The 21,929-nt window shown below is 41.0% G+C and overlaps 1 protein-coding gene across 3 annotated transcripts in view; it reads left to right on the top strand.

Moving 5' to 3' along the window:
- MAPRE2 (microtubule associated protein RP/EB family member 2) overlaps nt 1–21,929 on the top strand; it is a 164,332-nt gene that overhangs the window by 73,261 nt on the left and 69,142 nt on the right. For 2 of the 3 annotated variants that reach the window (XM_032602450.1, XM_032602449.1), the window contains one exon: nt 19,411–19,538. The exons of the other annotated variant lie outside the window; for it this stretch is intronic. In XM_032602450.1, the coding sequence (XP_032458341.1) occupies nt 19,418–19,538 (121 nt within the window). In that variant the 5' untranslated portion in view covers nt 19,411–19,417. The remainder of the gene's footprint in view (nt 1–19,410; nt 19,539–21,929) is intronic. 3 annotated transcript variants of the gene reach the window in all.

Here is a 21,929-nt window from a genome sequence, read left to right as displayed (position 1 = left end):
ATCTTTTTATGTGAGCCAAAAATGATTTGGTCATTGTTTGCATTTAAGTGACTGCTGGTTCTGTTGTCCTGAAATAATAACTGAAAAAGAGAGGAAACTAGACCAAACTAGAAGTTCTAGGAGTTAAATATGTTAACATAAAATCTGGAATCGGGTATATTATGGTATATCTGAACAATGAAATGTAGTGCAAGTACTACACATGAAGAAGATATGGAAAATGTTCAAAATATGTTAAGAGAAGTAAGCTGATTAGTACAAAAATACGTATGTATTGTATTGGTTTCCTAGGGCTGCCATAACAAATTTCCACAAACTAGGTGCCTTGATAAGTATTCTCTCACAGTTGTGGAGGCTGGAAGTCTGAAATGAAGGTGATGGAAGAGCTCTGCTCCCTCTGAAGGCTCTGAAGGGAATTCATTCTTTTCCTCTTCTGTGTGGTCGCCCTCTGTGTCCCTTGGCTTGTAGCCGCATCACTTCAATCTCTGCTCTCTTATCACATGACTTCCTTCCCTGTGTATCTGTGTCTCTCTGGGTCTCTAAACGGTCTTCTCATAAGGTCACCAGTCATTGAATTTAGGGCCCTAACCTCATCTTATCTAATTACACCTGCAAAGACTCTCTTTCCTAATAAGATCATATTCTGAGGTTTCGAGTGGACGTGAATTCCAGGGGGCACACTATTAAATCTAGTGTATGTGTGTGTGTATGTATAACTGTTTTTATAAATGTACATGTATAAAATACACACACCCCACACACTCATATAAAAGAGGTCTTTAATTTTATTTTATCTTTATTTTCTACTTTTTCTCTAGAGAAAATGTGCTGATTTTTTAATATAAAAATATTTTTAAAAATAAAAAAATAGCACTTTGACATCTACTTTTTAAAAATAGTAGTTTTTTTTTTTTTTTTGTGGTACGCGGGCCTCTCACTGTTGTGGCCTCTCCCGTTGCGGAGCACAGGCTCCGGACGCGCAGGCTCAGCGAGCGGCCATGGCTCGCGGGCCCAGCCGCTCCGCGGCATGTGGGATCCTCCCAGACCGGGGCACGAACCCACGTCCCCTGCATCGGCAGGCGGACTCTCAACCACTGCGCCACCAGGGAAGCCCCAAAAATAGTAGTTTTTTTAAACTAGCATTCTACCTTGAAATTGTTTTCTTTGCTTCATCAAACTATTATGAGATTTTTTTTTTTTTTTTTTGCGGTATGCGGGCCTCTCACTGTTGTGGCCTCTCCCGTTGCCGAGCACAGGCTCCGGACGCGCAGGCTCAGCGGCCATGGCTCACGGGCCCAGCCGCTCTGCGGCATGTGGGATCTTCCCAGACCGGGGCACGAACCTGTGTCCCCTGCTTCGGCAGGCGGACTCTCAACCACTGCGCCACCAGGGAAGCCCTATTATGAGATTTTTTAACCCTAATTTAAAATAGGAATTAATCCTTTGTAGCATATATACACAAAAATATATAGAGTCAATTAATATTTTTATGGTATTAATTGTGTTTATTATGCTTAGTATAGCAATAACTAACACTGAAGTAAAGTAAACTAGGTCTTTGAGACTTTGGGTCAACCAGTATAATATCAGACCTTTGGTTTAAGTCTGGGGAACCACACACACACACACACACACACACACACACACACACACACACACACACACACACACACAAGTTACAATTGGGCTTCCCTGGTGGCGCAGTGGTTGAGAGTCTGCCTGCCGATGCAGGGGACATGGGTTCGTGCCCCGGTCCGGGAAGATCCCACATGCTGCGGAGCGGCTGGGCCCGTGAGCCGTGGCCGCTGAGCCTGCACGTCCAGAGCCTGTGCTCCGCAACTGGAGAGGCCACAACAGTGAGAGGCCCGCGTACCGCAAAAAAAAAAAAAAAAGTTACAATTATACGCAGTTGCTGAATTCAAATTCATTTTAAAAATATGTTTTAAAGTCTCTAAGTTAAATTAATCTTAGGAACCTAGAAACTAGGCATGGGGGCAGGATGGGGAGGCACTTTGCCAAATTTCATCCATTCAAATTGACTCAAATACTGGTCAATTTTTAACATACATATTCACTCTGGAACTCACGTCATTTACTCCCCGAATGCCTTTAGACTTTCCTGTCTCTAGTAACATCTCTATTTAGTCAAGTTGTTCATAAAGTCTTCTCATAAGTAATTTCCTTTCCCTTAATAATTTCTGAGTGCTCATCAATCAGCTGTTATTTTTCTGTCTTTATCCCACGTTTAACAAAACATTCCAAATTCAGCAGGGACCACAATCCCCCACGTTTGTTAAACTACAACAGTATATTAAATTTTGTCCTTTGCTCCTGGGGGTCCTCATACCGTAGAACTGCAGAATCAAAACAGGAGGCTTCAATTCAAGTAACTGCTATACATCCAACTCTTTACTAAACCCAAGGGTCTGACTGTGTATCTGCCCCTCTGGTATTTCTGTACCTGATTCGGTTTGAACATGGCACAGTTCTTATCCACTTTTTCCTCACATGCTCAGTATCTGCACTTCCTTTTGAGAATCACAGTGTTCTTACACTGATGGCTGGAAATGTTTTAACTTTTGACCTGTGAAAAGGCAGCAGATGGGAGAGTGGAGAGGTACTGCAGGTTAAGAATGAGTGAGTGAGTGTGTGTGTGTGTGTGTGTGTGTGTGAACTGATTTTTGTCAGGGGCTGTTGGGTATTTTGATGCAAGTCTATCAGCCCTTTCTTCATTCCCATAAATAAATAGTAAATGAGTTTATTGGCTTAAAACAGACAAACAGACAAAACTCTTCTACTCCAATACAAGGCAGATAGGATTGGTGTTTGGTTGCCCAGACAAGAGTAGCAGGAAACTAGGGAAGGGGAAAGAAGGATGAACACTGACTCTGGGGTGGAATTGTAGGCAGATAGCAGGGAGTTTATTCTCTGGCCTAAATGAATCATTTCACCTGGGAAAGGAAGTTTGGGGAATGATGGCCTGGGGAACTGGTGATGAAATAGTGCTCTAAGTTTTGATAGTATTTCCTCACTGCTACACCAGTTTGGCTGAACGTGACTAATCTTAGACAGAAATTTCCATTTCCTGTGCTCCTGACTTGCAGCCATCTTGGATGTAATTCACAGGATGTCCTCTGGGGTTGGGGAGTGGGTTTGAGGTAGAAAGCCAATCAGTACCTTGTCAACTAAAGGTGGTATTTAAGAAGTTTAAGGAAAGAATTAAGAACGGTGGGTGGCATGGACAGGGCTGGGGGTATGTGGGTGTATATCATCCATTTTAGAGTTAAATTCACTGGGACATATTTTAACACTGGCCTGTACTTCCCTTTTTCTTTTGGGCTTAATTTTATTGGTACTTCAGTTTCCATTTCCGTTTCAGAATGTTCTCATAAATTTAAAAATGAATTTTGCCACAGTGTAAATACAGACCTTTGGATAGGCACCAGTCTCTAAGAGTGAGATACCCAGAGATTTGTGTTTGGTATTTGTTTTTTAAGAAATTGATTTTTTTAAACACATAGTCGAGACATCAATCTGAAGCCTTTTGTTAGTTGAAAAAAATTATAAGCAGTAATAGTGTACGTGGTCTCTGTCCATTTTGACTAAGCTACCACAGAAAGAAAATTGAGAGACTTGAGGCCAAGATACGTAGTAACTAGAAATGCAAAATGTGGTGATTCCTAAAATATTAGCATGGCTTATATGTTACAGCTGGCAGGTTTTTGAGCCAAAAATCATTCCCAGCATTAAACTGAGTAAAACTAGTTACCCAAATCTCTCCATTTCAGGCTCTTCTTCGGGGAAACTTATGTTAAAAGATCATCTTGGTTAAAGGGAAAATGTACAGTGAGGACTTGGTAGCACTAAAAAAGGAAAAATGGTTTTTATTCAAGGCCACAGTGGTATTCACACTTGGAGGTCTGTCTTCTTTTCACTTACTCTCGTGACATCATAAAACCCGAGAGCAGAAAGGGACTTGGTTGAGGGCAGGATTCCTGGAATCAGCCCTGGGTCCAGATCCCAGCTCTTGCATTTAATAATTGTGACTGGGTGAGTGCCTAACCCACCCCAAGTCTGTGTACCTTCTCCTCCATCGTGGCATAAATGCAGTAGCTGTCACATAGCATTGCCGTGAAGACTAAATGAGAAGATGAGTGTTAACTACGTACTCCTGGGAAGGAAAGGAGATCCAGAGAGGTTAGGCACATGTGCCCAAGTTCGCCTAGCTGGTTGGTGGTAGCTCTGGGGTTAGAAGCCAGATCAGCGGTCTCATGAAGCTGAAATGTGTACAAATAGTGAGTGCGCTTTTTTCATCCTGGTGTTGGAGACATGAAGAATGGCATGTTTCTCTACTCCCTTCTTTCTTTTAGACAGCAGACACCAGAGTCCTTTAGTTCACTCAACCCTAATTTATCCTCGCCTGACCATCTCGCACAGCACTAGAGACGTGTATTGACAGTTGGCTTACATGGCATGATTTCGGGAACCCTGTAACTTTCTCCTCCCCACGAAATTCTCCCTCACATGCATCCATTCGGGTTTTATTTACTGCGCACCCACTATGTGCCAGGCACTGCTCTAGACATAGGAGACACACGGTAACAAAATGTATTCTATAAAGAACCTGCCTTCATAGAGCTAACTTCATTAGGGCAAGAGGTAGTGGACAGACAGTAAACTAACGGGATAATCACAGCTTGTGTTAGTATCACGGAGGAAAGAACAGGTGGTGGAGGAGTACCTGGAGGAGGCCACTTTAGAGTGTGGTCAGGGAGGGCTTGCTGAGAAGGTGACATTTGAGCTGAACCTGAAGCATGAGATGTAACCCATGGTGCCAAGTGCTGGGAATGACCCCTTCCTTCGCGTAAGACCTTGAGCCCCAACTATCCCTAAGGATCAACCTTGAAGCTGTCGTCCCTCATTTGTTTTTTATTACGTGAAGTTTTCAGGAAGTCACACAGCTGAGGATGAGAAGTACCTGAGGAGGAATCAGCACCACCAAGAGCACAAAATAGTTCAGAACCGGAGGTGGGGGGCGCTTCTAACGAAATTTGCCCCCCACCCGGCTTTGCCTGGTATTGGTGGTGTGTTCATGCAGTCATCACATACTCTTCTGCTACGTCTCACGCACCTGGTTTTATGCAGGGGGCATTAGCAACTGAGCATGACCGCCCACCATGGTGGCAGCAGCACCCATGCCCTGAAGGGTTGACCCGAGGTCACGCTGGGTGGGGGAGGCTTGGGACTGGAAATGACTTAGGATCATGGGAGAGAGCTAAGGTCAGGGTGAGAAGGAACAGAGCCAAGTAGGGCTAGGAAAGTTAAACAGAAGGCATATGGTCCAGATTGAGTGGATGTACCCGGAGCCAAGTTGAGGAGGGGCGGGGGGACTGGGCAAAAGTTGGTGCCCTGAGGAGGCCAGCCAAGCCTGTGGCATGGGAATGAGCTCTGGGTCATTGAAGTTATTTTCAGAGCATGGACCAAGCCACTCACTGTTTGAAACAGATGGACATTTAGGCAAATGTAATCAGTTATAATCAGTTGCATTTCTGACCATATGGCGCGCGTGTGTGTGTGTGTGTGTGTGTGTGTATGTGTGCTTATGGCTTTAAACTTTTTGCTTCCGTTATACGCAGTTGAATTTCATTCACGTCCGTGAATGTTATGAATGCCACAAAAAACTTTTAGAATTCCCAAATTTCTTCACTCCTTGGATAAGAGCCAAGTTTCCAAGTCATTTCAGGGCCGTAGCAATTGACTGTTAATTCTGAATTTAAAAACCCCAAACCTTTATATGCTGGTTTTTTTCTTTTAACAAATCAATTAATATTTTACTTAGCATGCAATTTTAACACATTGAATAAATGAACACAAGTCGTCTATGTCTTTCATCATTCAGCATGACCTCAAAATCTCAGTCAAGCTAAACAATCCCTCTCTGGACTTTAGGGGGTGGAGCCATGCAGGAGTGTTTTTTTGTTTTTTAATTTATTGAAGTCTAGTTGATCTACAATGTTGTGTTAGTTTCAGGTGTACAGCAGAGTGATTCAGTTATACTCATATGTGTATGCTATCTTGAAAATTGCATTTCTGTTTCATCTCCTTCCAATATTGGGGGTAGCCAAGCTAAGGCAAATGAAGCCCTGGTGGGCTTCACGCAGATAACCACAAGGTTAAGTGGAGGTTGATTTTCAAGGCTAGTTAGAGAGTCTCCTTTTGCAGGCGGTTGGAGAAATCTGTTGTAATCATATTGTTTTTAAAAAATAGCCCTTGGAATACTTGGTGATATGGCAGGAAGGAGCCTGATCTCTGTTTTTAGAAGGAACAGTTAATGGTAGATGGGATGGACACCCTGCAAAAGGGTGTTATTTTCTGTTCATTCTCTCTGGGAGATGGCGACGATTAGCTGGAGGTAGGACCTCTGATTGTGAGACGACATGGAGCTTTGCGCCACGATTAAAAGCATTATCATCAAGCAGTGGATGATAACGAAGGGCACATTAATAGTCGCAATGGTAGGCCACTTGGAAGAGCCTGGAATAAAAAGCAGGCTAATGTGCCCTCTGATAAAACTCCTATTTTATGCAATGTTTCTCTAAGCAGCTTAGTATTAAAGTTCTTTTACACTGGTTTTCTTCACCAGCTCTAAATTGTGAATAGCCTAATTTCGAGGAAAAATTAGTATATCTCACATCCTGTGTTTTAATAAAATATATGCATTTTATAATTGTGGGTGTATCTTGATGCTTCTCTGCTGTCCTTGTCTAAAGTCAGTACTGCACCCAGGCCTCTGCCCCCGCTTAGCGCTCTGGGGAGGGTTGGTGCCTGGAAGAGTCCGTTTTGCGTTGTCTGTCTCATCCCATAAGACAGTCGTAGAGCCCTGTAAAAATAAAACAGATGCACATCTGCCCACGGTGGCTTAAGTGTGTTATTATTACCTGAAGACAATAAATGACCCCTTAAATTCCCCTCCCAGCCCTAGAGTCCATGCAGCCGTCAGTTATTCCACAAGTTAAGTGGAAGCCTTAATACCCAATTTTCAATGAAACTCAATACAGTTTCCAGAATGTCTCTCCAGGGAGATTTCATCTTGTCAGTGTTTGTCTTTCAGAGACCCTCTGTGACTCCAGCTTCCCTCCATCCTGATCTCCCTCCCCAGCCAAATACTGTCCCCCTGCCCCCATATTCTGGGTTGCAAATAAAGAGCAAATGATGAATCGAGAATTATCTGGAGATACTCTTTCCTTGGTGAGATGTTTAAATCCTCCCCCTCACGGTATTGAATCTGGAGAATAAATTATGCACAGCTGAAAGGCGGAGAAGTTTCTGGTTCAGGGGACACTTAGCAGTTACTCCCAACGGATGCCCAGTTCATTATCAGGGACAGCCACAGGGATTTCACATCAGCCTTTTGTGAGGAGGGAGCCAGGAAGCAGACACTCAGGCAGAATCTATTTCTGTTGTTACAAAGCTTTGCAGAGGAAAACTCTAACATTTAAGTGAATGTCTGCCATTGGGACCCAATCTCTTCATCCCCCCCCTCAGGTTGATGAACAGCTTTTGGAGTTCCTTCCTTTGTCTCCATATTTAATCAGTGGGTATAAATATACACTTCTTTTCTTCAGTGTATATTTACAGGTTACTTTAGAAAGATGCCACTTGTAAGAGAAGGAAATAATTCATTTTTAGATCAGTGATTGTCTTGATCTCTTTTTAAACTCTTATCATAATACTTGTGGGTACATAGAAGTGTTTGCAAAATGGCTATTTCTGTTAGGATGACCCCCCCCCCCAAATTCTTTCTGAGTAAAAAGCCACATTTACGAGTGTGTTTGAAATAATGCACCTCCCTTTACCTAGTATGTAGGAACAGGCCAACCTTGACAATGCTAAAAAATGTGAACCAAAGGACAGCCCTGTGGGAAGGGAATTAAAGGTGAGGCCTTGACCTAGACCAAGTGTAAGTCCAGTGATTGGTAAAGAAAGTGTTCTTGTGACTCACAGGTACTTCTCCACCTTGACATATATGGAGACTTCAGAGCCGTTTTGGTCAGCAGGACATAGCTTCCTATGAAGCATTGATACCTTTAGACGTTACTTAAGAAACCACTCAGATTATAGATTATTAATGGACTTCAGAAATCCTTATGTGCCCAAGCTCAAAGATGTGTTTCCCAGGTGAAAGAAAAATGCCATTATTCTTCATACCTCTTTTCCAGTCTGTCCTTTGTTTTGTAACTGGGTAGAGGGTGGATTGCATGTGTAGGTCTTAGGCTGGTGGAGGTGGATTACTTCCCCCAGTGAAAATACAGATTGTTATGAGAGAGAGAGAAGAAAGATGGTCACAGACATGAGTACAGTTGTCAGTTGTCAGCGCAAAATTGTGTGAACAGAGTATATTGCCATGGGGGGGGGGTGAATTTACAGAACATTTTATATTGAACATGAAATTTCCAGTTGTGTATAGACTCCTTTAGGGAATGAAATAAAGAAAGTAACTTAAGTCAGGGTGTGTGGGGTGGGGCAGGGGAGCGGTGGGGGGGTGGCTTTTAAAGGTTCAGCTTCAAAATGCGTTTGGGGTAAATCAAAGCCAAACAGAGCCTACTTACAGAGCAGCAGACAGAAGTCAACCACTTACGGAAGGCAGTTCTTCTGCAGATGGTCGTGTCTAAACTTGGGAATTCTGGCAAACTCAGACGATAGTTGTGAAAAAAAAAAATCAAAATCAAAATAGGTTCCATATGCCTCATTCCCAAAATTAATTTCTCAAGCCCCTCTCCTTACAGCCACACACCCAAAACAGCATCAGAGCCAGGATCCTGAGACACCTGGTTTATTGTGAGCCCTGCTGAAAAAACACTGCGTTTTCCTCCAAATGGAGTGATCAGTCACGTTTCCCCCTAAATGTACACAGTGTGGCTGTGGTCTATTGGTAAGGGTGGGGCGGAGAGATGAAATGAATTACATAAGAAATAATTCCAGTTGAAGGGCACATATAATGCTAGCTATGACATTTTACGTGTTTGCTACATTTTGAAGAGACACTCCTCTGGAATAATTAATAAACCTTGCCCAGTTTGTTCTTGGACACAACTGTGGACTATTTTGTAACTGGTTTAGGGGCCCATGACTAGTAAGGTGGTAGAATCCATGTTTTGGTTTCCACGGTTCGGGCCTTGCCAAGTCTTTATCCAGGCTCTGTTCAGTAGGCGAGCTCAAGTCTCAGTCCATAAAATTCCTTTTGTTTCAGTAGCAGAAATGTAATTTCTCATTTCTATGGCTGAGCGACTGCTGCAAGGCATAAACTTGCTGTACGTTTCCTGCCCACACCCCCAAGTGCTGAATACAAGATTGAAATGGGGCAAAATCAACACACTGGCCCTCAGCCTGAGGCTGGCCTTGTTCTGAAGTCACATGTGTCAGTGGTCACTATCCACAGACAAGCCAGAAATACGACTTCACCTGCTCGAGGTATGAACGGATTTTCATTTTTCTGTGTTTTTGTTTCTCTCACTTGTAAAAATAAAATATATATACACACATATATATATATAGTGCCAGCTTCCCAGAAAGGCATTTGGACATTCACAGAAATTGTGTAAACTATATGGTGATTATTGGTTTACTTTCAAGGAGAAGCAATGGATGCAAATTCATTTCGTAAAATTTATTTTATTGAAGTATAGTTGATTTACAATGTTGTGTCAATTTCTGCTGTGCAAATTCATTTTAAAATAAAATTTCAATGCCATTTTCAAAATATGTGACCCAGAGACCGACATGCCAGAAAATTGTCCCTTACCTACTGCTCTCAGTGCTTTGGTACTTACCAGGTTTTAAACACATAGTGATCTGGTTAAAGTTCCGACTGAAAGCCACAAATAAGAGGACGGTGCTTTGACTTCCTTTTTTACAAGGATGACAACGAGAGAAATGCTTGTTCTAAAGAACAGATGTCAGGTCATCGAAGAATAAAGTTATTTCTGTGGAAAAGGCATGCTGAAGATCCAAACAGAATAAACCATGCACAGTGCATTGGCTCCTTATTCTGTAGCATTCGGTATTACCTTACCTTTCGTAGCCACTTACTTTGCCTGCCTGAGTCTCTGGAAATTACTCAGTACATTTTTTAAAAATTAATATTTTGAATTGTTTTAATTCATACCTTCAAAAGGACTAGGAATCCACATTTGTCAGGGAAGAATACAGTTCCTGACTGGCTCCCCTCAAGGGATTTTTTCAAGAATCAAAATGGAAGCATGGAATCACTTTAACTGTAAAATGATAGAAAATTTCCTTTTGTTATCCACACAACACTTCTGAAGAATAAGCAGGGACCAGTACTTTCACCTTTATATTGTAATATAGGTTGACATCCAGGAAATTATAAGGAAATCTTCAGATTCTAGTGGATATCTACAGAAGAGCTAAGACTGTTAAACTCCACCAACCCTGAGTTTAACATTTGGAAAAATATAAATTTTCTTCTACAAACTGTTGACTCAACTTGAATAATTTACGCTTGAAGGTATTGAAGTTGCACCTGTAGAAAGAAAAAGTTTTCTTTTTTCTGAAGGAATTAGGGGGAGAAAAAAGTGGATGGGCAGAGCAGGAATAGAATTCTTTTTCTATGTTAGCTGCCCCCTGACTTACTAGAGGTTGGGAAGAGCGCTTCCCTCTCCGCAGAGAGAGAATCGGGACTCAGCTCTCCCTCCTAAAATCTGAAGGTGCCACACATTTGGATGGGGAACTAATAAAGGGAGTGAGAGATAACCACAAAGTGAAATGAATTTAGAAGTATCTTGGTAAAATTTGGAACAAGATAGATGATAAGAGTATTCTAATCAGCATGGATGGTATATAGAAATTAACTGTTGAGTCCATTGCTGTTAATTTGAAGTAGGTATGGAAATCTATTTAATGTGTTGTTAATGTTTTATTTTAGAAAATGTAAGGAAATATTCCTAACCTTGACTGATTCACCCTTACTCTGTCCTCTATCCTAGTTTTCCCACAGGTCCCTTAACAATGGTGGTTTTTACTGCAGGGCTTCTAGGGATTGTAGTCGTGTCAGATGGAGATGGGGATGTGGTAGAGGTTAGAGTGGTGAGTCTAGTAACTAATTAACTGGAGCATTAATAAAGCAAAAATCAGGTGCTATTCCACTGTTTACCTGGTCATCTTAATGAGCTCCTTGAAGGCAGATAATGTTTTACTTGCTGTTGTGAGCCGACTGTCTTGATATGAAAGGATTGTTGTCCTTTGGTGAACGTTGTCAATAAAGGTGCAGAAAAGAGTGTAATTCATCGACAGAACCTGCAGCAAATGACTTGCTTCCTTGTTCTTATGGATTTTTTAAAAGCTGTCATAACTCCTCTACCTGCCCTTTGGTTGTACATTTCTTTCTATTTAACCACAGAACATCTTTACTCACTTATATATGGATTATCTTTCTAAAACACAGATCTGATTGTGTCTGTCCCACTTTGCATTTAGTTTTGTTTTTAAGTCATCTAGAGCAAAAATTTCATCCCAACTTGGCTTAATGCCATCTGGTACAATTCTGGGCCTTGGTGCCTCATCCTCCATCAGTACATCGCCTGGTAAAGCAAAAGCTTCTCACTACTGCCTATAGGCAAAGCCATTAGAAAAGTACGTGAACTGCCAAAAGTTATGCCAGTATGTGAAAATTATACCAGACTGTCCAAAACACTTAAAATTTTGAATTTTTTTCTGAGGTTTTATGTCATATACATAGTTGATTTTAAAAATTGACTAGTAACTAAAAGCAAATGTTTTTGTTTACTAAGTGATAGACTAAAGAAAACAGTGGAAGTTATTAACCAAAAAATGAAAAACCTTTTAATAATGTTATGGAAAAGCAGTTACCGTAGTCACATTATCTGGGATGTCAGTGACATGAGTTTTTTTAGATCTTCAGGGCAAGAGAATCTAGAGACAAGGGTGCTTCTGGGGATGAGTGGATATTTATTTTTGTACCTATCAATAAATAATAAAATCTTTACTTAGCACTTTAAGTAAAAAGCAGATTTTTGTTGCTTTAGGATTAATAAGAATTCCAAACACAGCTGTTTCATAAATGTATAGATTTTTGTGTAAAATGCGTAAGACTAGATTTTTCTGTCCTATATAGTCATGCTTAAAAATATTATCTTTAAATACCATTTGTGACCAAAGGAATAAGGAACCCTTGGAGAAATGACTGGTTTTAGGTCTAAGGCAGCAAAGGTACAAGTCAAGCCTGAAGCATTTTGTCATACCAGAAAGCAGGGAAGTTAGCAAAGACTACTGGGATCTTCTCAAAAGAACCTAGCAACCAGTTTGAATAAAGGCATAAACTGCATTGGATTGAAACGTATCAAATGTGTTTAAATCCATGAGTTCATAATTACACTTAAAAAATAAAAACCTCATTGGTGGTGTTTGGAGAATATTAGGAACTTACCTCATTGTTTTGAAAATCTGTAAATAAAAGGAAAGAATCGGGCATCTATCTTGCCTTTCCTATATGCTCAGTATCTCAAAGGGCAAATTTCTCTTTGTAGAATTATTCTAGCTAATAAATTAAGAATGAATAGAAGAAAAGAGAGAGGATTCGAATAAACAAAATAAGAAATGAAAGAGGAGAAATAACAACCAATACTGCAGAAATACAAAAAATCATAAGAGAATAGTATGAACAATTATATGCCACCAGATTGGACAACCTAGAAGAAATGGACAAGTTTCTAGAAACATACAGCTCAGCCAAACTGAATCAAGAAGAAGTAGATAATTTGAACAGACCGATCGCTAGAAGTTAAATAGAAACTGTAATTTAAAAAACTCCCTGAAAACACAAGTCTAGGACCAGATGTCTTCACTGGGGAATTCTACCAAACATGCAAAAAAAGAACTTATACTGATCCTTCACAGATTCTTCCAAAAGACTGAAGAAGAGGGAACACTCCCTAAGTCATTCTATGAAACCACCATCACCCTGATACCAAAACCAGACAAAGACACTACCAAAAAAGAAAATTACAGGCCAATATCTTTGATGAATGTAGATGTGGAAATCCTCAACAATATATTAGCAAACTGGATCCAACAACACATAAAAAGGATCATACACCATGATCAAGTTGGATTCATCCTAGGGTCATGAGGATGGTTCAATATGTGCAAATCAATTAGTGTGATACACCACATCAACAAAAGAAAAGACAAAAACCACATGATCATTTCAATAGATGCAGGGAAAATATTTGATGAAATTCAACATCCATTCATGATAAAAACTCTCACCTAAATGGGTATAGAGGGAACGTATTTCAACATAATAGAAGCTATTTATGACAAACCCACAGCCAACATGATACTCAACAGTGAAAAGCGGAAAACCTTTCCACTAAATTCTGGAACAAGACAAGGATGCCCACTCTCACCACTTCTATTCAACATAGTATTGGAAGGCCTAGCCACAGCAGTTGGACAAGAAAAAGAAATAAAAGTCCAAATTGGAAGGGAAGTGATACAATTGTCATTATATGCAGATGACATGAAACTCTCTATAGAAAACCCTAAAGACTCCACACAAAAACTGTTAGAACTGATAAACAAATTCAGCAAGGTATCAGGATACAAGATTTATATACAGAAATCTGTTGTGCTTTTTTACACTAATAATGAAGTATCAGAAAGAGAAAGAAAAAAAATCCCTTTTAAAATTGCATCAAAAATAAAAAGACTTAGGAATAAAACTGACCAAGGAGGTTAGAGACTTACAGGCTAAGAGCTATAAAACATTGATAAAGGAAATTGAAGATCATTCAAAGAAATGGAAAGGTAGCTCATGCTCTTGGATTGGAAGGATTAATATTGTTAAAATGGCCATACTACCCAAAGCAATCTACAGATTTAATGCCATCCCTATCAAATTACCCATGACATTTTTCACACAACTAGAACAAATAATCCTAAAACTTATATGGAACCACAAAAGACCCAGAATTGCCAAAGCAATCCTGAGGAAAAAGAACAAAGCTGGAGGCATAACCCTCATGGATTTCAGACAATACTACAAAGCTACAGTAATCAAAACAGTGTGGTATTGGCACAAAAACAGACAAATGGATCAATGAAACAGAATAGAGAGCCCAGAAATAAACCCACATACCTACGGTTAACTAGTGTTTGACAAAGGAGGCAAGAATATAAAATGGAGAAAAGACAGTCTCTTCAGCAAGTGGTGTTAGGAAAGCTGAACAGCCACATGTAAATCAGTGAAGTTAGAACACTCTCTTACACCATACACAAAAATAAACTCGGACTTTCCTGGTGGCACAGTGGTTAAGAATCTGCCTGCCAATGCAGGGGACATGGGTTCAAGCCCTGGTCCAGGAAGATCCCACATGCCACAGAGCAACTAAGCCTGTGCGCCACCACTACTGAGCCTGTGCTCTAGAGCCTGCAAGCCACAACTACTGAGCCCACATGCCACAACTACTGAAGCCCACATACCTAGAGCCTGTACTTCGCAACAAGAGAAGCCACTGCGATGAGAAGCCCGTGCACCACAATGAAGAGTAGGCCCCGCTCACCACAATTAGAAAAAGCCCACACACAGCAACAAAGACCCAACGCAGCCAAAAATAAATAAATAAATTTATAAAAAATAAATAAACCCAAGATGGCTTAAAGACTTAAATATAAGATGTGACACTATAAAGCTCTTAAAAGAGAACATAGGCAAAACATTCTCTGACATAAATCATAGCAATACCTTCTTAGATCAGTCTCCTAAGGTCATAGAAGTAAAAGCAAAAATAAACAAATGGGACCTGATCAAACTTATAAGCTTTTGCACAGCAAAGGAAACCATAAACAAAACGAAAATAGAATGGGAGAAAAGATTTGCAAACAATGCAACTGACGAGGGCTTAATTTCCTAAATATACAAGCAGCTCATGTAGCTCAATATCAAAAAACAAACAACCCAATACAAAATGGGCAGAAGATCTAAATAGACATTTCTCCAAAGAAGACATATAGATGGCCAATAGGCACATGAAAAGATGTTCAACATCATTCATTATTAGAGAAATGCAAGTCAAAACTACAATTAGGTACCACCTCACACTGGTCAGAATGGCCATCAACAAGAAGTCTACAAATAATAAAGGGTGTAGGGAAAAGGGAACCCTCCTATACTGTTGGTGGGAATGTGAATTGGTGCAGCCACTATGGAGAACAATATGGAGGGTCCTTAAAAAACTAAAAATAAAGTTACCATATGATCCAGCAATACCACTCCTGGGCGTATATCCAGGAAAGAGGAAAACTCTTAATTCGAAAAGATCCATGGACCCCATTGTTCATAGCAGCACTACTTATAATAGCCAAGACATGGAAGCAACCTAAGTGTCCATCGACAGGTGTGTGTGTGTGTGTGTGTGTGTGTGTGTGTATAAAATGAAATATTACTCAGCCATAAAAAATGAAATAATGCCATTTGCAGCAACATGGATGGATCTAGAGATTATCACACTAAGTGGAGTAAGTCTGACAGAGAAAGACAAATATCACATGATGTCACTTACATGTGGAATCTAAAAAAAAAAATGCAACTGAACTTATTTACAAAACAGAAACAGACTCACAGACATGGAAAACAAACTCATGGTTACCAAAGGGAAAAGGGGCAGGGGGAGGGATAAATTAGGAGTTTGGGATTAACATGTACACACTAGTAAGTATAAAATAGATAAATGACAGGGACCTACTGTAGAGCACAGGGAAATATATTCAATAACTTGAAATAACCTATAATGGAAAAGAATCTGAAAAGAATACGTAGGGATATATATGTATGTATGTATGACTGAATCACTTTGATATATACATTATAAATCAACTATACTTCAATTTAAGAAAAAAGAATGAATAATAGAATATCACTTTGAAGTCTCTAAAGAGTTGTTGGACCTAGGCAGATACCATCAATGGCTAACTATATCACTTAAGGAGTCAATCAGACAGTATGTGTCTCCTGATGGAAGTTGAAACACTGCATGAAATAGTCTTGTCCCCTCTCCTCCATTAGAACTTGAATCAGAGCAAGCTTCTAGGTCAAATTACCAGTTTCTGGGAATACAAGGGACAGAGGAATATGTTAAAAGACACCAATGGGATGCAGCGAGAAAAATCTAGATTGTGGAAATTCTACAAGACAAACAACCCATTCCTTCAACAACAGTTTTTTTAAATGCAAGGGAAATATTAGAAATGGAGAAGAAACCTATAGATAAAAGAAAGTACATATCAAAGAATCACAATGTATGAATCTCATTTGAATTCAGATTCAAACAAAGTGAAACAATTATAATGCATATTTGATGATATTAAGAAATTTTATTTTTAGGTGTGATAATGCTGTTGTTTTGTTTTCTTTTTAATGTCCTTATCTTTTAGAGACACATACAAAAATACTTAGAGGTGAGATCATATAATGCTTGGCATTTACTTCAAAGTAATCTGGCTTGGGAGATGGAGGGTGGGAGGATGGGAGTGTTGATGGGAATATAAATGAAACAAGATTGGCCAAGTATAGATAATTGTTGAAACCAAGAAGTGAACACAACTGATTTGTTATTCTGTTCTCTCTCCTTTCGCATGTATCAGAAAACTTTCAAAATAAAAGTGTGTATATATATATATATATATACACACATTTTATAAAAAATTATGTGGTATAATTGTACAAAATTAGTAAAATTGCAAAATTTCAACCAGGTTTAAATATTAAAAAGAATTTGTTACCACTGTACACCTATTAGAACGGCCAAAATCCAAAATACCGACAATACCAAATTTTGGTGAGGATATGAAGCAATAGGAACGTTCCTTTATTTATTTATTTTATTTTTTGGCTGCGTTGGGTCCCCGCTACTGCGTGTGGGCCCCCTCCAGCTGCGACGAGTGGGGGCCACCCTTTGCCGCTGGTGCGCAGGCCTCCCACCGTGGTGGTCTCCCCTGCTGCAGGGCACGGGCTCCAGGCGCGCGGGCCCAGCAGTCGTGGCTCACGGGCTTCAGAGCGCAGGCACACGGGCCTAGTTGCTCCGTGGCATGCGGGATCCCCCCCAGACCAGGGATCGAACCTGTGTCCCGTGAACCGGCGGGCGGATTCTCAACCACTGCGCCACCAGGGAAGTCCCAGAACTTTCTTTTTTTTTTAATGTTCATAATAACTTTATTTATAATAGCCCCAAACTGTAAACAACCCAAATGTCCATCAACAGGTAAATGAATAAGCAAACTCAATATATGCATACAATGGAGCACTACTCAGCAATGAAAAGGTGTGAACTACTGATACACAGTGCAGCATGGATCTCACAGTTTTATGAAAGAAGCCATACAAATGTATATACTATATGATTCTATTTATAGAAAATTCTAGAAAATGCAAACTAGTCTATAGTAACTTCATTGCTGTTGGGAATGCAAAATGGTGCAGCGACTTTGCAAGACAGTTTGGTAATTTCTTATAAAATTGAATATACTCTTACCGTTGCAACCCATTAGTCATGCTGTTTGGTATTTACCCAAATGAATGAAAACTTATAAAAACCTGCACGTGGATATTTATAGCAGCTTTATTCATAATTGCCAAAACTTGATGGCAACCAAGATGTCTTTCAGTAGGTGAGTGGTACATTGAGACAGTGCAGTATTATTCAGCGCTAAAAAGAAGTGAGCTCTCAAGCCATGAAAAGGCATGGAGGCACTTTAAATGGGCATTACTGAAAGAAGCCAGTCTATGGTTCCAACTATGTGACATTCTGGAAAAGGTAAAACTATGGAGACATTAAAAGAAATCAGTGTTTTCCAGGAATGGTGGGAGGGAGGGATGAATCAGCAGAGCACAGAGGATTTTTAGGGCACTGAAGCTATTCTGTATGGTACTACAGTGGTGGATACATGGCACTGTACATTTGTCACAGCCTGCACAATGTATAACACCGAGAGTGAACCTAATGTAAACTATGGGACCTGAGGGATAATGTATCATTGTAGGTTCACCAATTTTAACATGTACCAGCCGGTTGGGGAGATTGGAGGGGGGCAGTGGAGGACAGGGGGGTATGTGGGAAAACTGTACATTCCACTCAATTTTGCAGTGAACCTAAAGCTGCTCTAAAAAATAAAGTTTATTAATTAAGAAAAGGAAACCAATTACACCAAACTCTAGCTATCAAAGCATTTTAAGCAAAACAAACCTTTTCTGTTACCTTTTCTATGGCCAGTGTGTGCTCCTCCTGCGAAAAGTTGGGGGAAATAGTAAGTGTCATGAAATGGTCAGAAGGAGTATATTAACAATCATAGCTGAAAGGAAGACTTGTGCAGTCAGGCAGGACTTCCAGATTATCCAAATACTTTTTGTATATATTTTTTTTCAAGGCTTTATCCAAAGCTTTTAGAGACTGATAGAGACTATCAGGTGAGGACTTTTCTTTTTCTTTTTTTTTTTTTTAAATAAATTTATTTATTTATTTTTGGCTGTGTTTGGTCTTCGTTGCTGCACGCGGGCTTTCTCTAGTTGTGGCGAGTGGGGGCTACTCTTCATTGCGGTGCGCGGGCTTCTCATTGTGGTGGCTTCTCTTGTTGCGGAGCATGGGCTCTAGGCACGCGGGCTTCTGTAGTTGTGGCATGTGGGCTCAGTAGTTGTGGCTCTCGGGCTCTAAAGCACAGATTCAGTAGTTGTGGCGCACGGGCTTAGCTGCTCCGCGGCATGTGGGATCTTCCCGGACCAGGGCTAGAACCCATGTCCCCCGCATTGGCAGGTGGATTCTTAGCCACTGTGCCACCAGGGAAGTCCCAAGGATTTTTTTTCTAATGGAGTGTTTTTGTAACCTGTTTCTGAAGTGAATTTCCTTTTCTCTAAAGCTGATAAAAAATATTCCCAACTCATTTTCTTTTTTTTCTTTTTTCTTTTTTTTGCCTGGGCCGCACGGCTCATGGGATCTTAGTTCCTCATCCAGGGATAGAACCCAGGCCCTTGGCAGTCAGAGCGTGGAGTCCTAACCACTGGACCACCAGGGAATTCCCCAACTTACCTTCTAAGTGACTCACTAAATTACATGAGAGATTAGGAATCTCAGAACCTGAAGAACATTGGAGTCAAGCTGAGGGAGACAAAAAATGATACTGCACGAACAATATATGAGATTTAACCATATTATAGCAAACACATAGAAGAGAGACAAAGGGAAGAGAAAGGGCTTAGCCAGAGCAGGACTTTTACAAGCCTTAGAGTTCTGTCAGGGATCCAGAGCTTGAATGGATGTCTGTCATCTTTCTGAGTTAATTTTTTTCCTTGTAGGTAAATAAACTGTTTGTTTTTTCTAGCTGGGGAATGGCAGTCAACGTGTATTCTACCTCGATAACCCAGGAGACTATGAGCCGACATGACATCATTGCCTGGGTTAATGACATAGTATCTCTAAACTACACGAAAGTGGAACAGCTTTGTTCAGGTAAGAGATCCTTTTACATAAACATTTACTCCCTGTCGTGTGGAATGTGATTTTATGAACCACAGATCATGTATTTTGGATAGGAAAAAATATATGTATCCGTATTGATATATAATTAAAGGGGGAAAGCCCAGATATAATTGAAGAACATATGGGGAAAATGATGACCACCTAAGAGCATCGAGCCTCCACGACACATGTTATGAATGGTCTCGCTTAAGCTCTGTAACTGGTCTCCCAGCCTCTTCTCCGTCACCCACTGTCAGCCACCACATGTCTCCTCCTAATATGCAGATTGGGTCCTGCAACACCTCTCCTTAAAAACCTTCCAGGCTCCACATTGTCCTTCCTACAGGATAAAATCCACTCCTTGATGTGGCTGATAAGGTCCTTTCTGTTCTGGCTGCAACCCATCTCCTTGGTGTCATCATCCTCCACATCTCTCTCCCCTGTGCCTCAGTCCCACAAAATACTCTTTGTTCCCTAAAGACCCCTTCCCTTTTGCGTCCCACAGCTTTTTTTCAGGCTCCCTTTGCCCTTCTTTTCATTTGCAGTAAAATCTCATTCACACTTTAAAATCCAACTCGGTTGTTACCCCCCCCCCACCGAAGGGTTCCCCAGATCTCCCAGGCTCCACAGTGTTCATGGAGCACTGTGCCCACCCTTGCAGAATAATGCATGCCACACTGTGTTGGAAGGTCCAGCTCTTACTCCCCTGAAGGTACCCAGAGCCCTTGAGGACAGGACTGTGTTTCATCCTTTGTCATGTGTCTGCGGTGGCACCCTGCCTGCCTGCTATAACGTAGGTCTGCAGGGAATGCGTATTGAGCTAAACTTGTTTTTAAAAAAAAAAAAGATTTGACTTTAATGATAAAGTAGGGGCTTGTTAAAGAACATGTCACTAGAAAATTAATTCATTCTTAGGTTAGAGTATTTATCAAAGAAATAGTCTTCCTTTGGGAACAGGAAGTATTTTCTTCTTGTGAACTAACAGGTAAGAGATTTCCTCTCTGCCTCTGGCTCTGACCGGAAATGGTGTTACTAGAAAATATTACTGAAATGTATTCATGTGAAATCCCACGAGACATGATAGGTACAAAATAGTCATCAGGTAGAGCTGGTGCAGTGGTGTTGGGGCAGCAGAAGGGCGTTCTGCTGGCTTTCTCAGTGGGTCATGTGTAGAAGGATTTCATGCGGTGCCATCAGAATTTGGAACGCCCGCACTAGTCACTCTCAGATGTGCCCGAATCCAACCCCCCAGTGAATACACTCTCCATTCTCCACATCTAGACTGGATTAGAATCGACTAGCGGACAAACTTCCCATCTACTGACACCTCTTCTCCCATCACCATTTTCTCATGAGCAAGAAGGTGAGGGTGGCCAGAACCTAGGCATTGCCTCACCCACCCTTTCTGCGCCCAGGCCTCTAAGATCAATACTGTGATTTGTGAGGTCAATAATGGATGCTAACCGGCCAGTTCTTTGCCCTGCAGTACGAGCTAGAGAAAAGCTGACTTAGAATATGATGACACCCCAGATATGTGTTGTTGGCCTCTCGAAATGACTTCTAAAAGTTACTGACAGAAACAGCCCCTGTTGCACGCTCCTCAACTGAAAATCTCCACTCAGTGAAGTTTTCTGGTGCCATTCTTGCTGTGTGTTCTGGAGCTCTCTAATTTTTTTTTTTTTTTTGTGGTACGCGGGCCTCTCACTGTTGTGGCCTCTCCCGTTACGGAGCACAGGCTCTGGACGCGCAGGCTCAGTGGCCATGGCTCACGGGCCCAGCCGCTCCGTGGCACGTGGGATCTTCCCGGACCGGGGCAGGAACCCGTGTCCCCTGCATCGGCAGGTGGACGGACTCTCAACCACTGCGCCACCAGGGGAGCCCTAATATTTTATTTTTAATTTGCTGGAGGAAAAGCAGCCCAGAGTGTTTTCTGTTATTGGCCATCCCTTTTCTGTTAATAGCGAGTACCACTTTATATTGTACTTGTGGGTCCGTTTCTCCATAGGGCCTGACACATACTCTTCTGTCAGAAATGGTCATATTGGGATGAATGAAAATCAGTTGGAAACTGCTGTGGGGCAAAGACAAAACTGTGTATCTTTCCCGTAAAGTGGCTGTATGTACCTGTGGATAAGGGTCATGGGGTTGGTTATCAAAGAAAAAGAGACACAGGAAGGAAGGAGATAAGAAAGAGTCACAGAGAAAATTGCCAGTCATTGGTCTAAAGTGTTGAAGGAGCCCATGAGGAGCTTCCTATGTAATGCACTTGGGGAGTTTTTGCTGACAAATGAAATGAGAAGCAAATTCGAATTTTTAGATACAGTAGTAATAAATGCTGGAGTGTATGTGTGCATATATATGTGTGTGTATGTACCTCTTATT

The sequence above is a fragment of the Phocoena sinus genome, chromosome 14, assembly GCF_008692025.1.
Source record: "Phocoena sinus isolate mPhoSin1 chromosome 14, mPhoSin1.pri, whole genome shotgun sequence".
Lineage (NCBI taxonomy): Eukaryota > Metazoa > Chordata > Mammalia > Artiodactyla > Phocoenidae > Phocoena > Phocoena sinus.
Note: the sequence above shows the minus strand (reverse complement) of the source record. Positions and strands in the feature narration are given on the sequence as shown.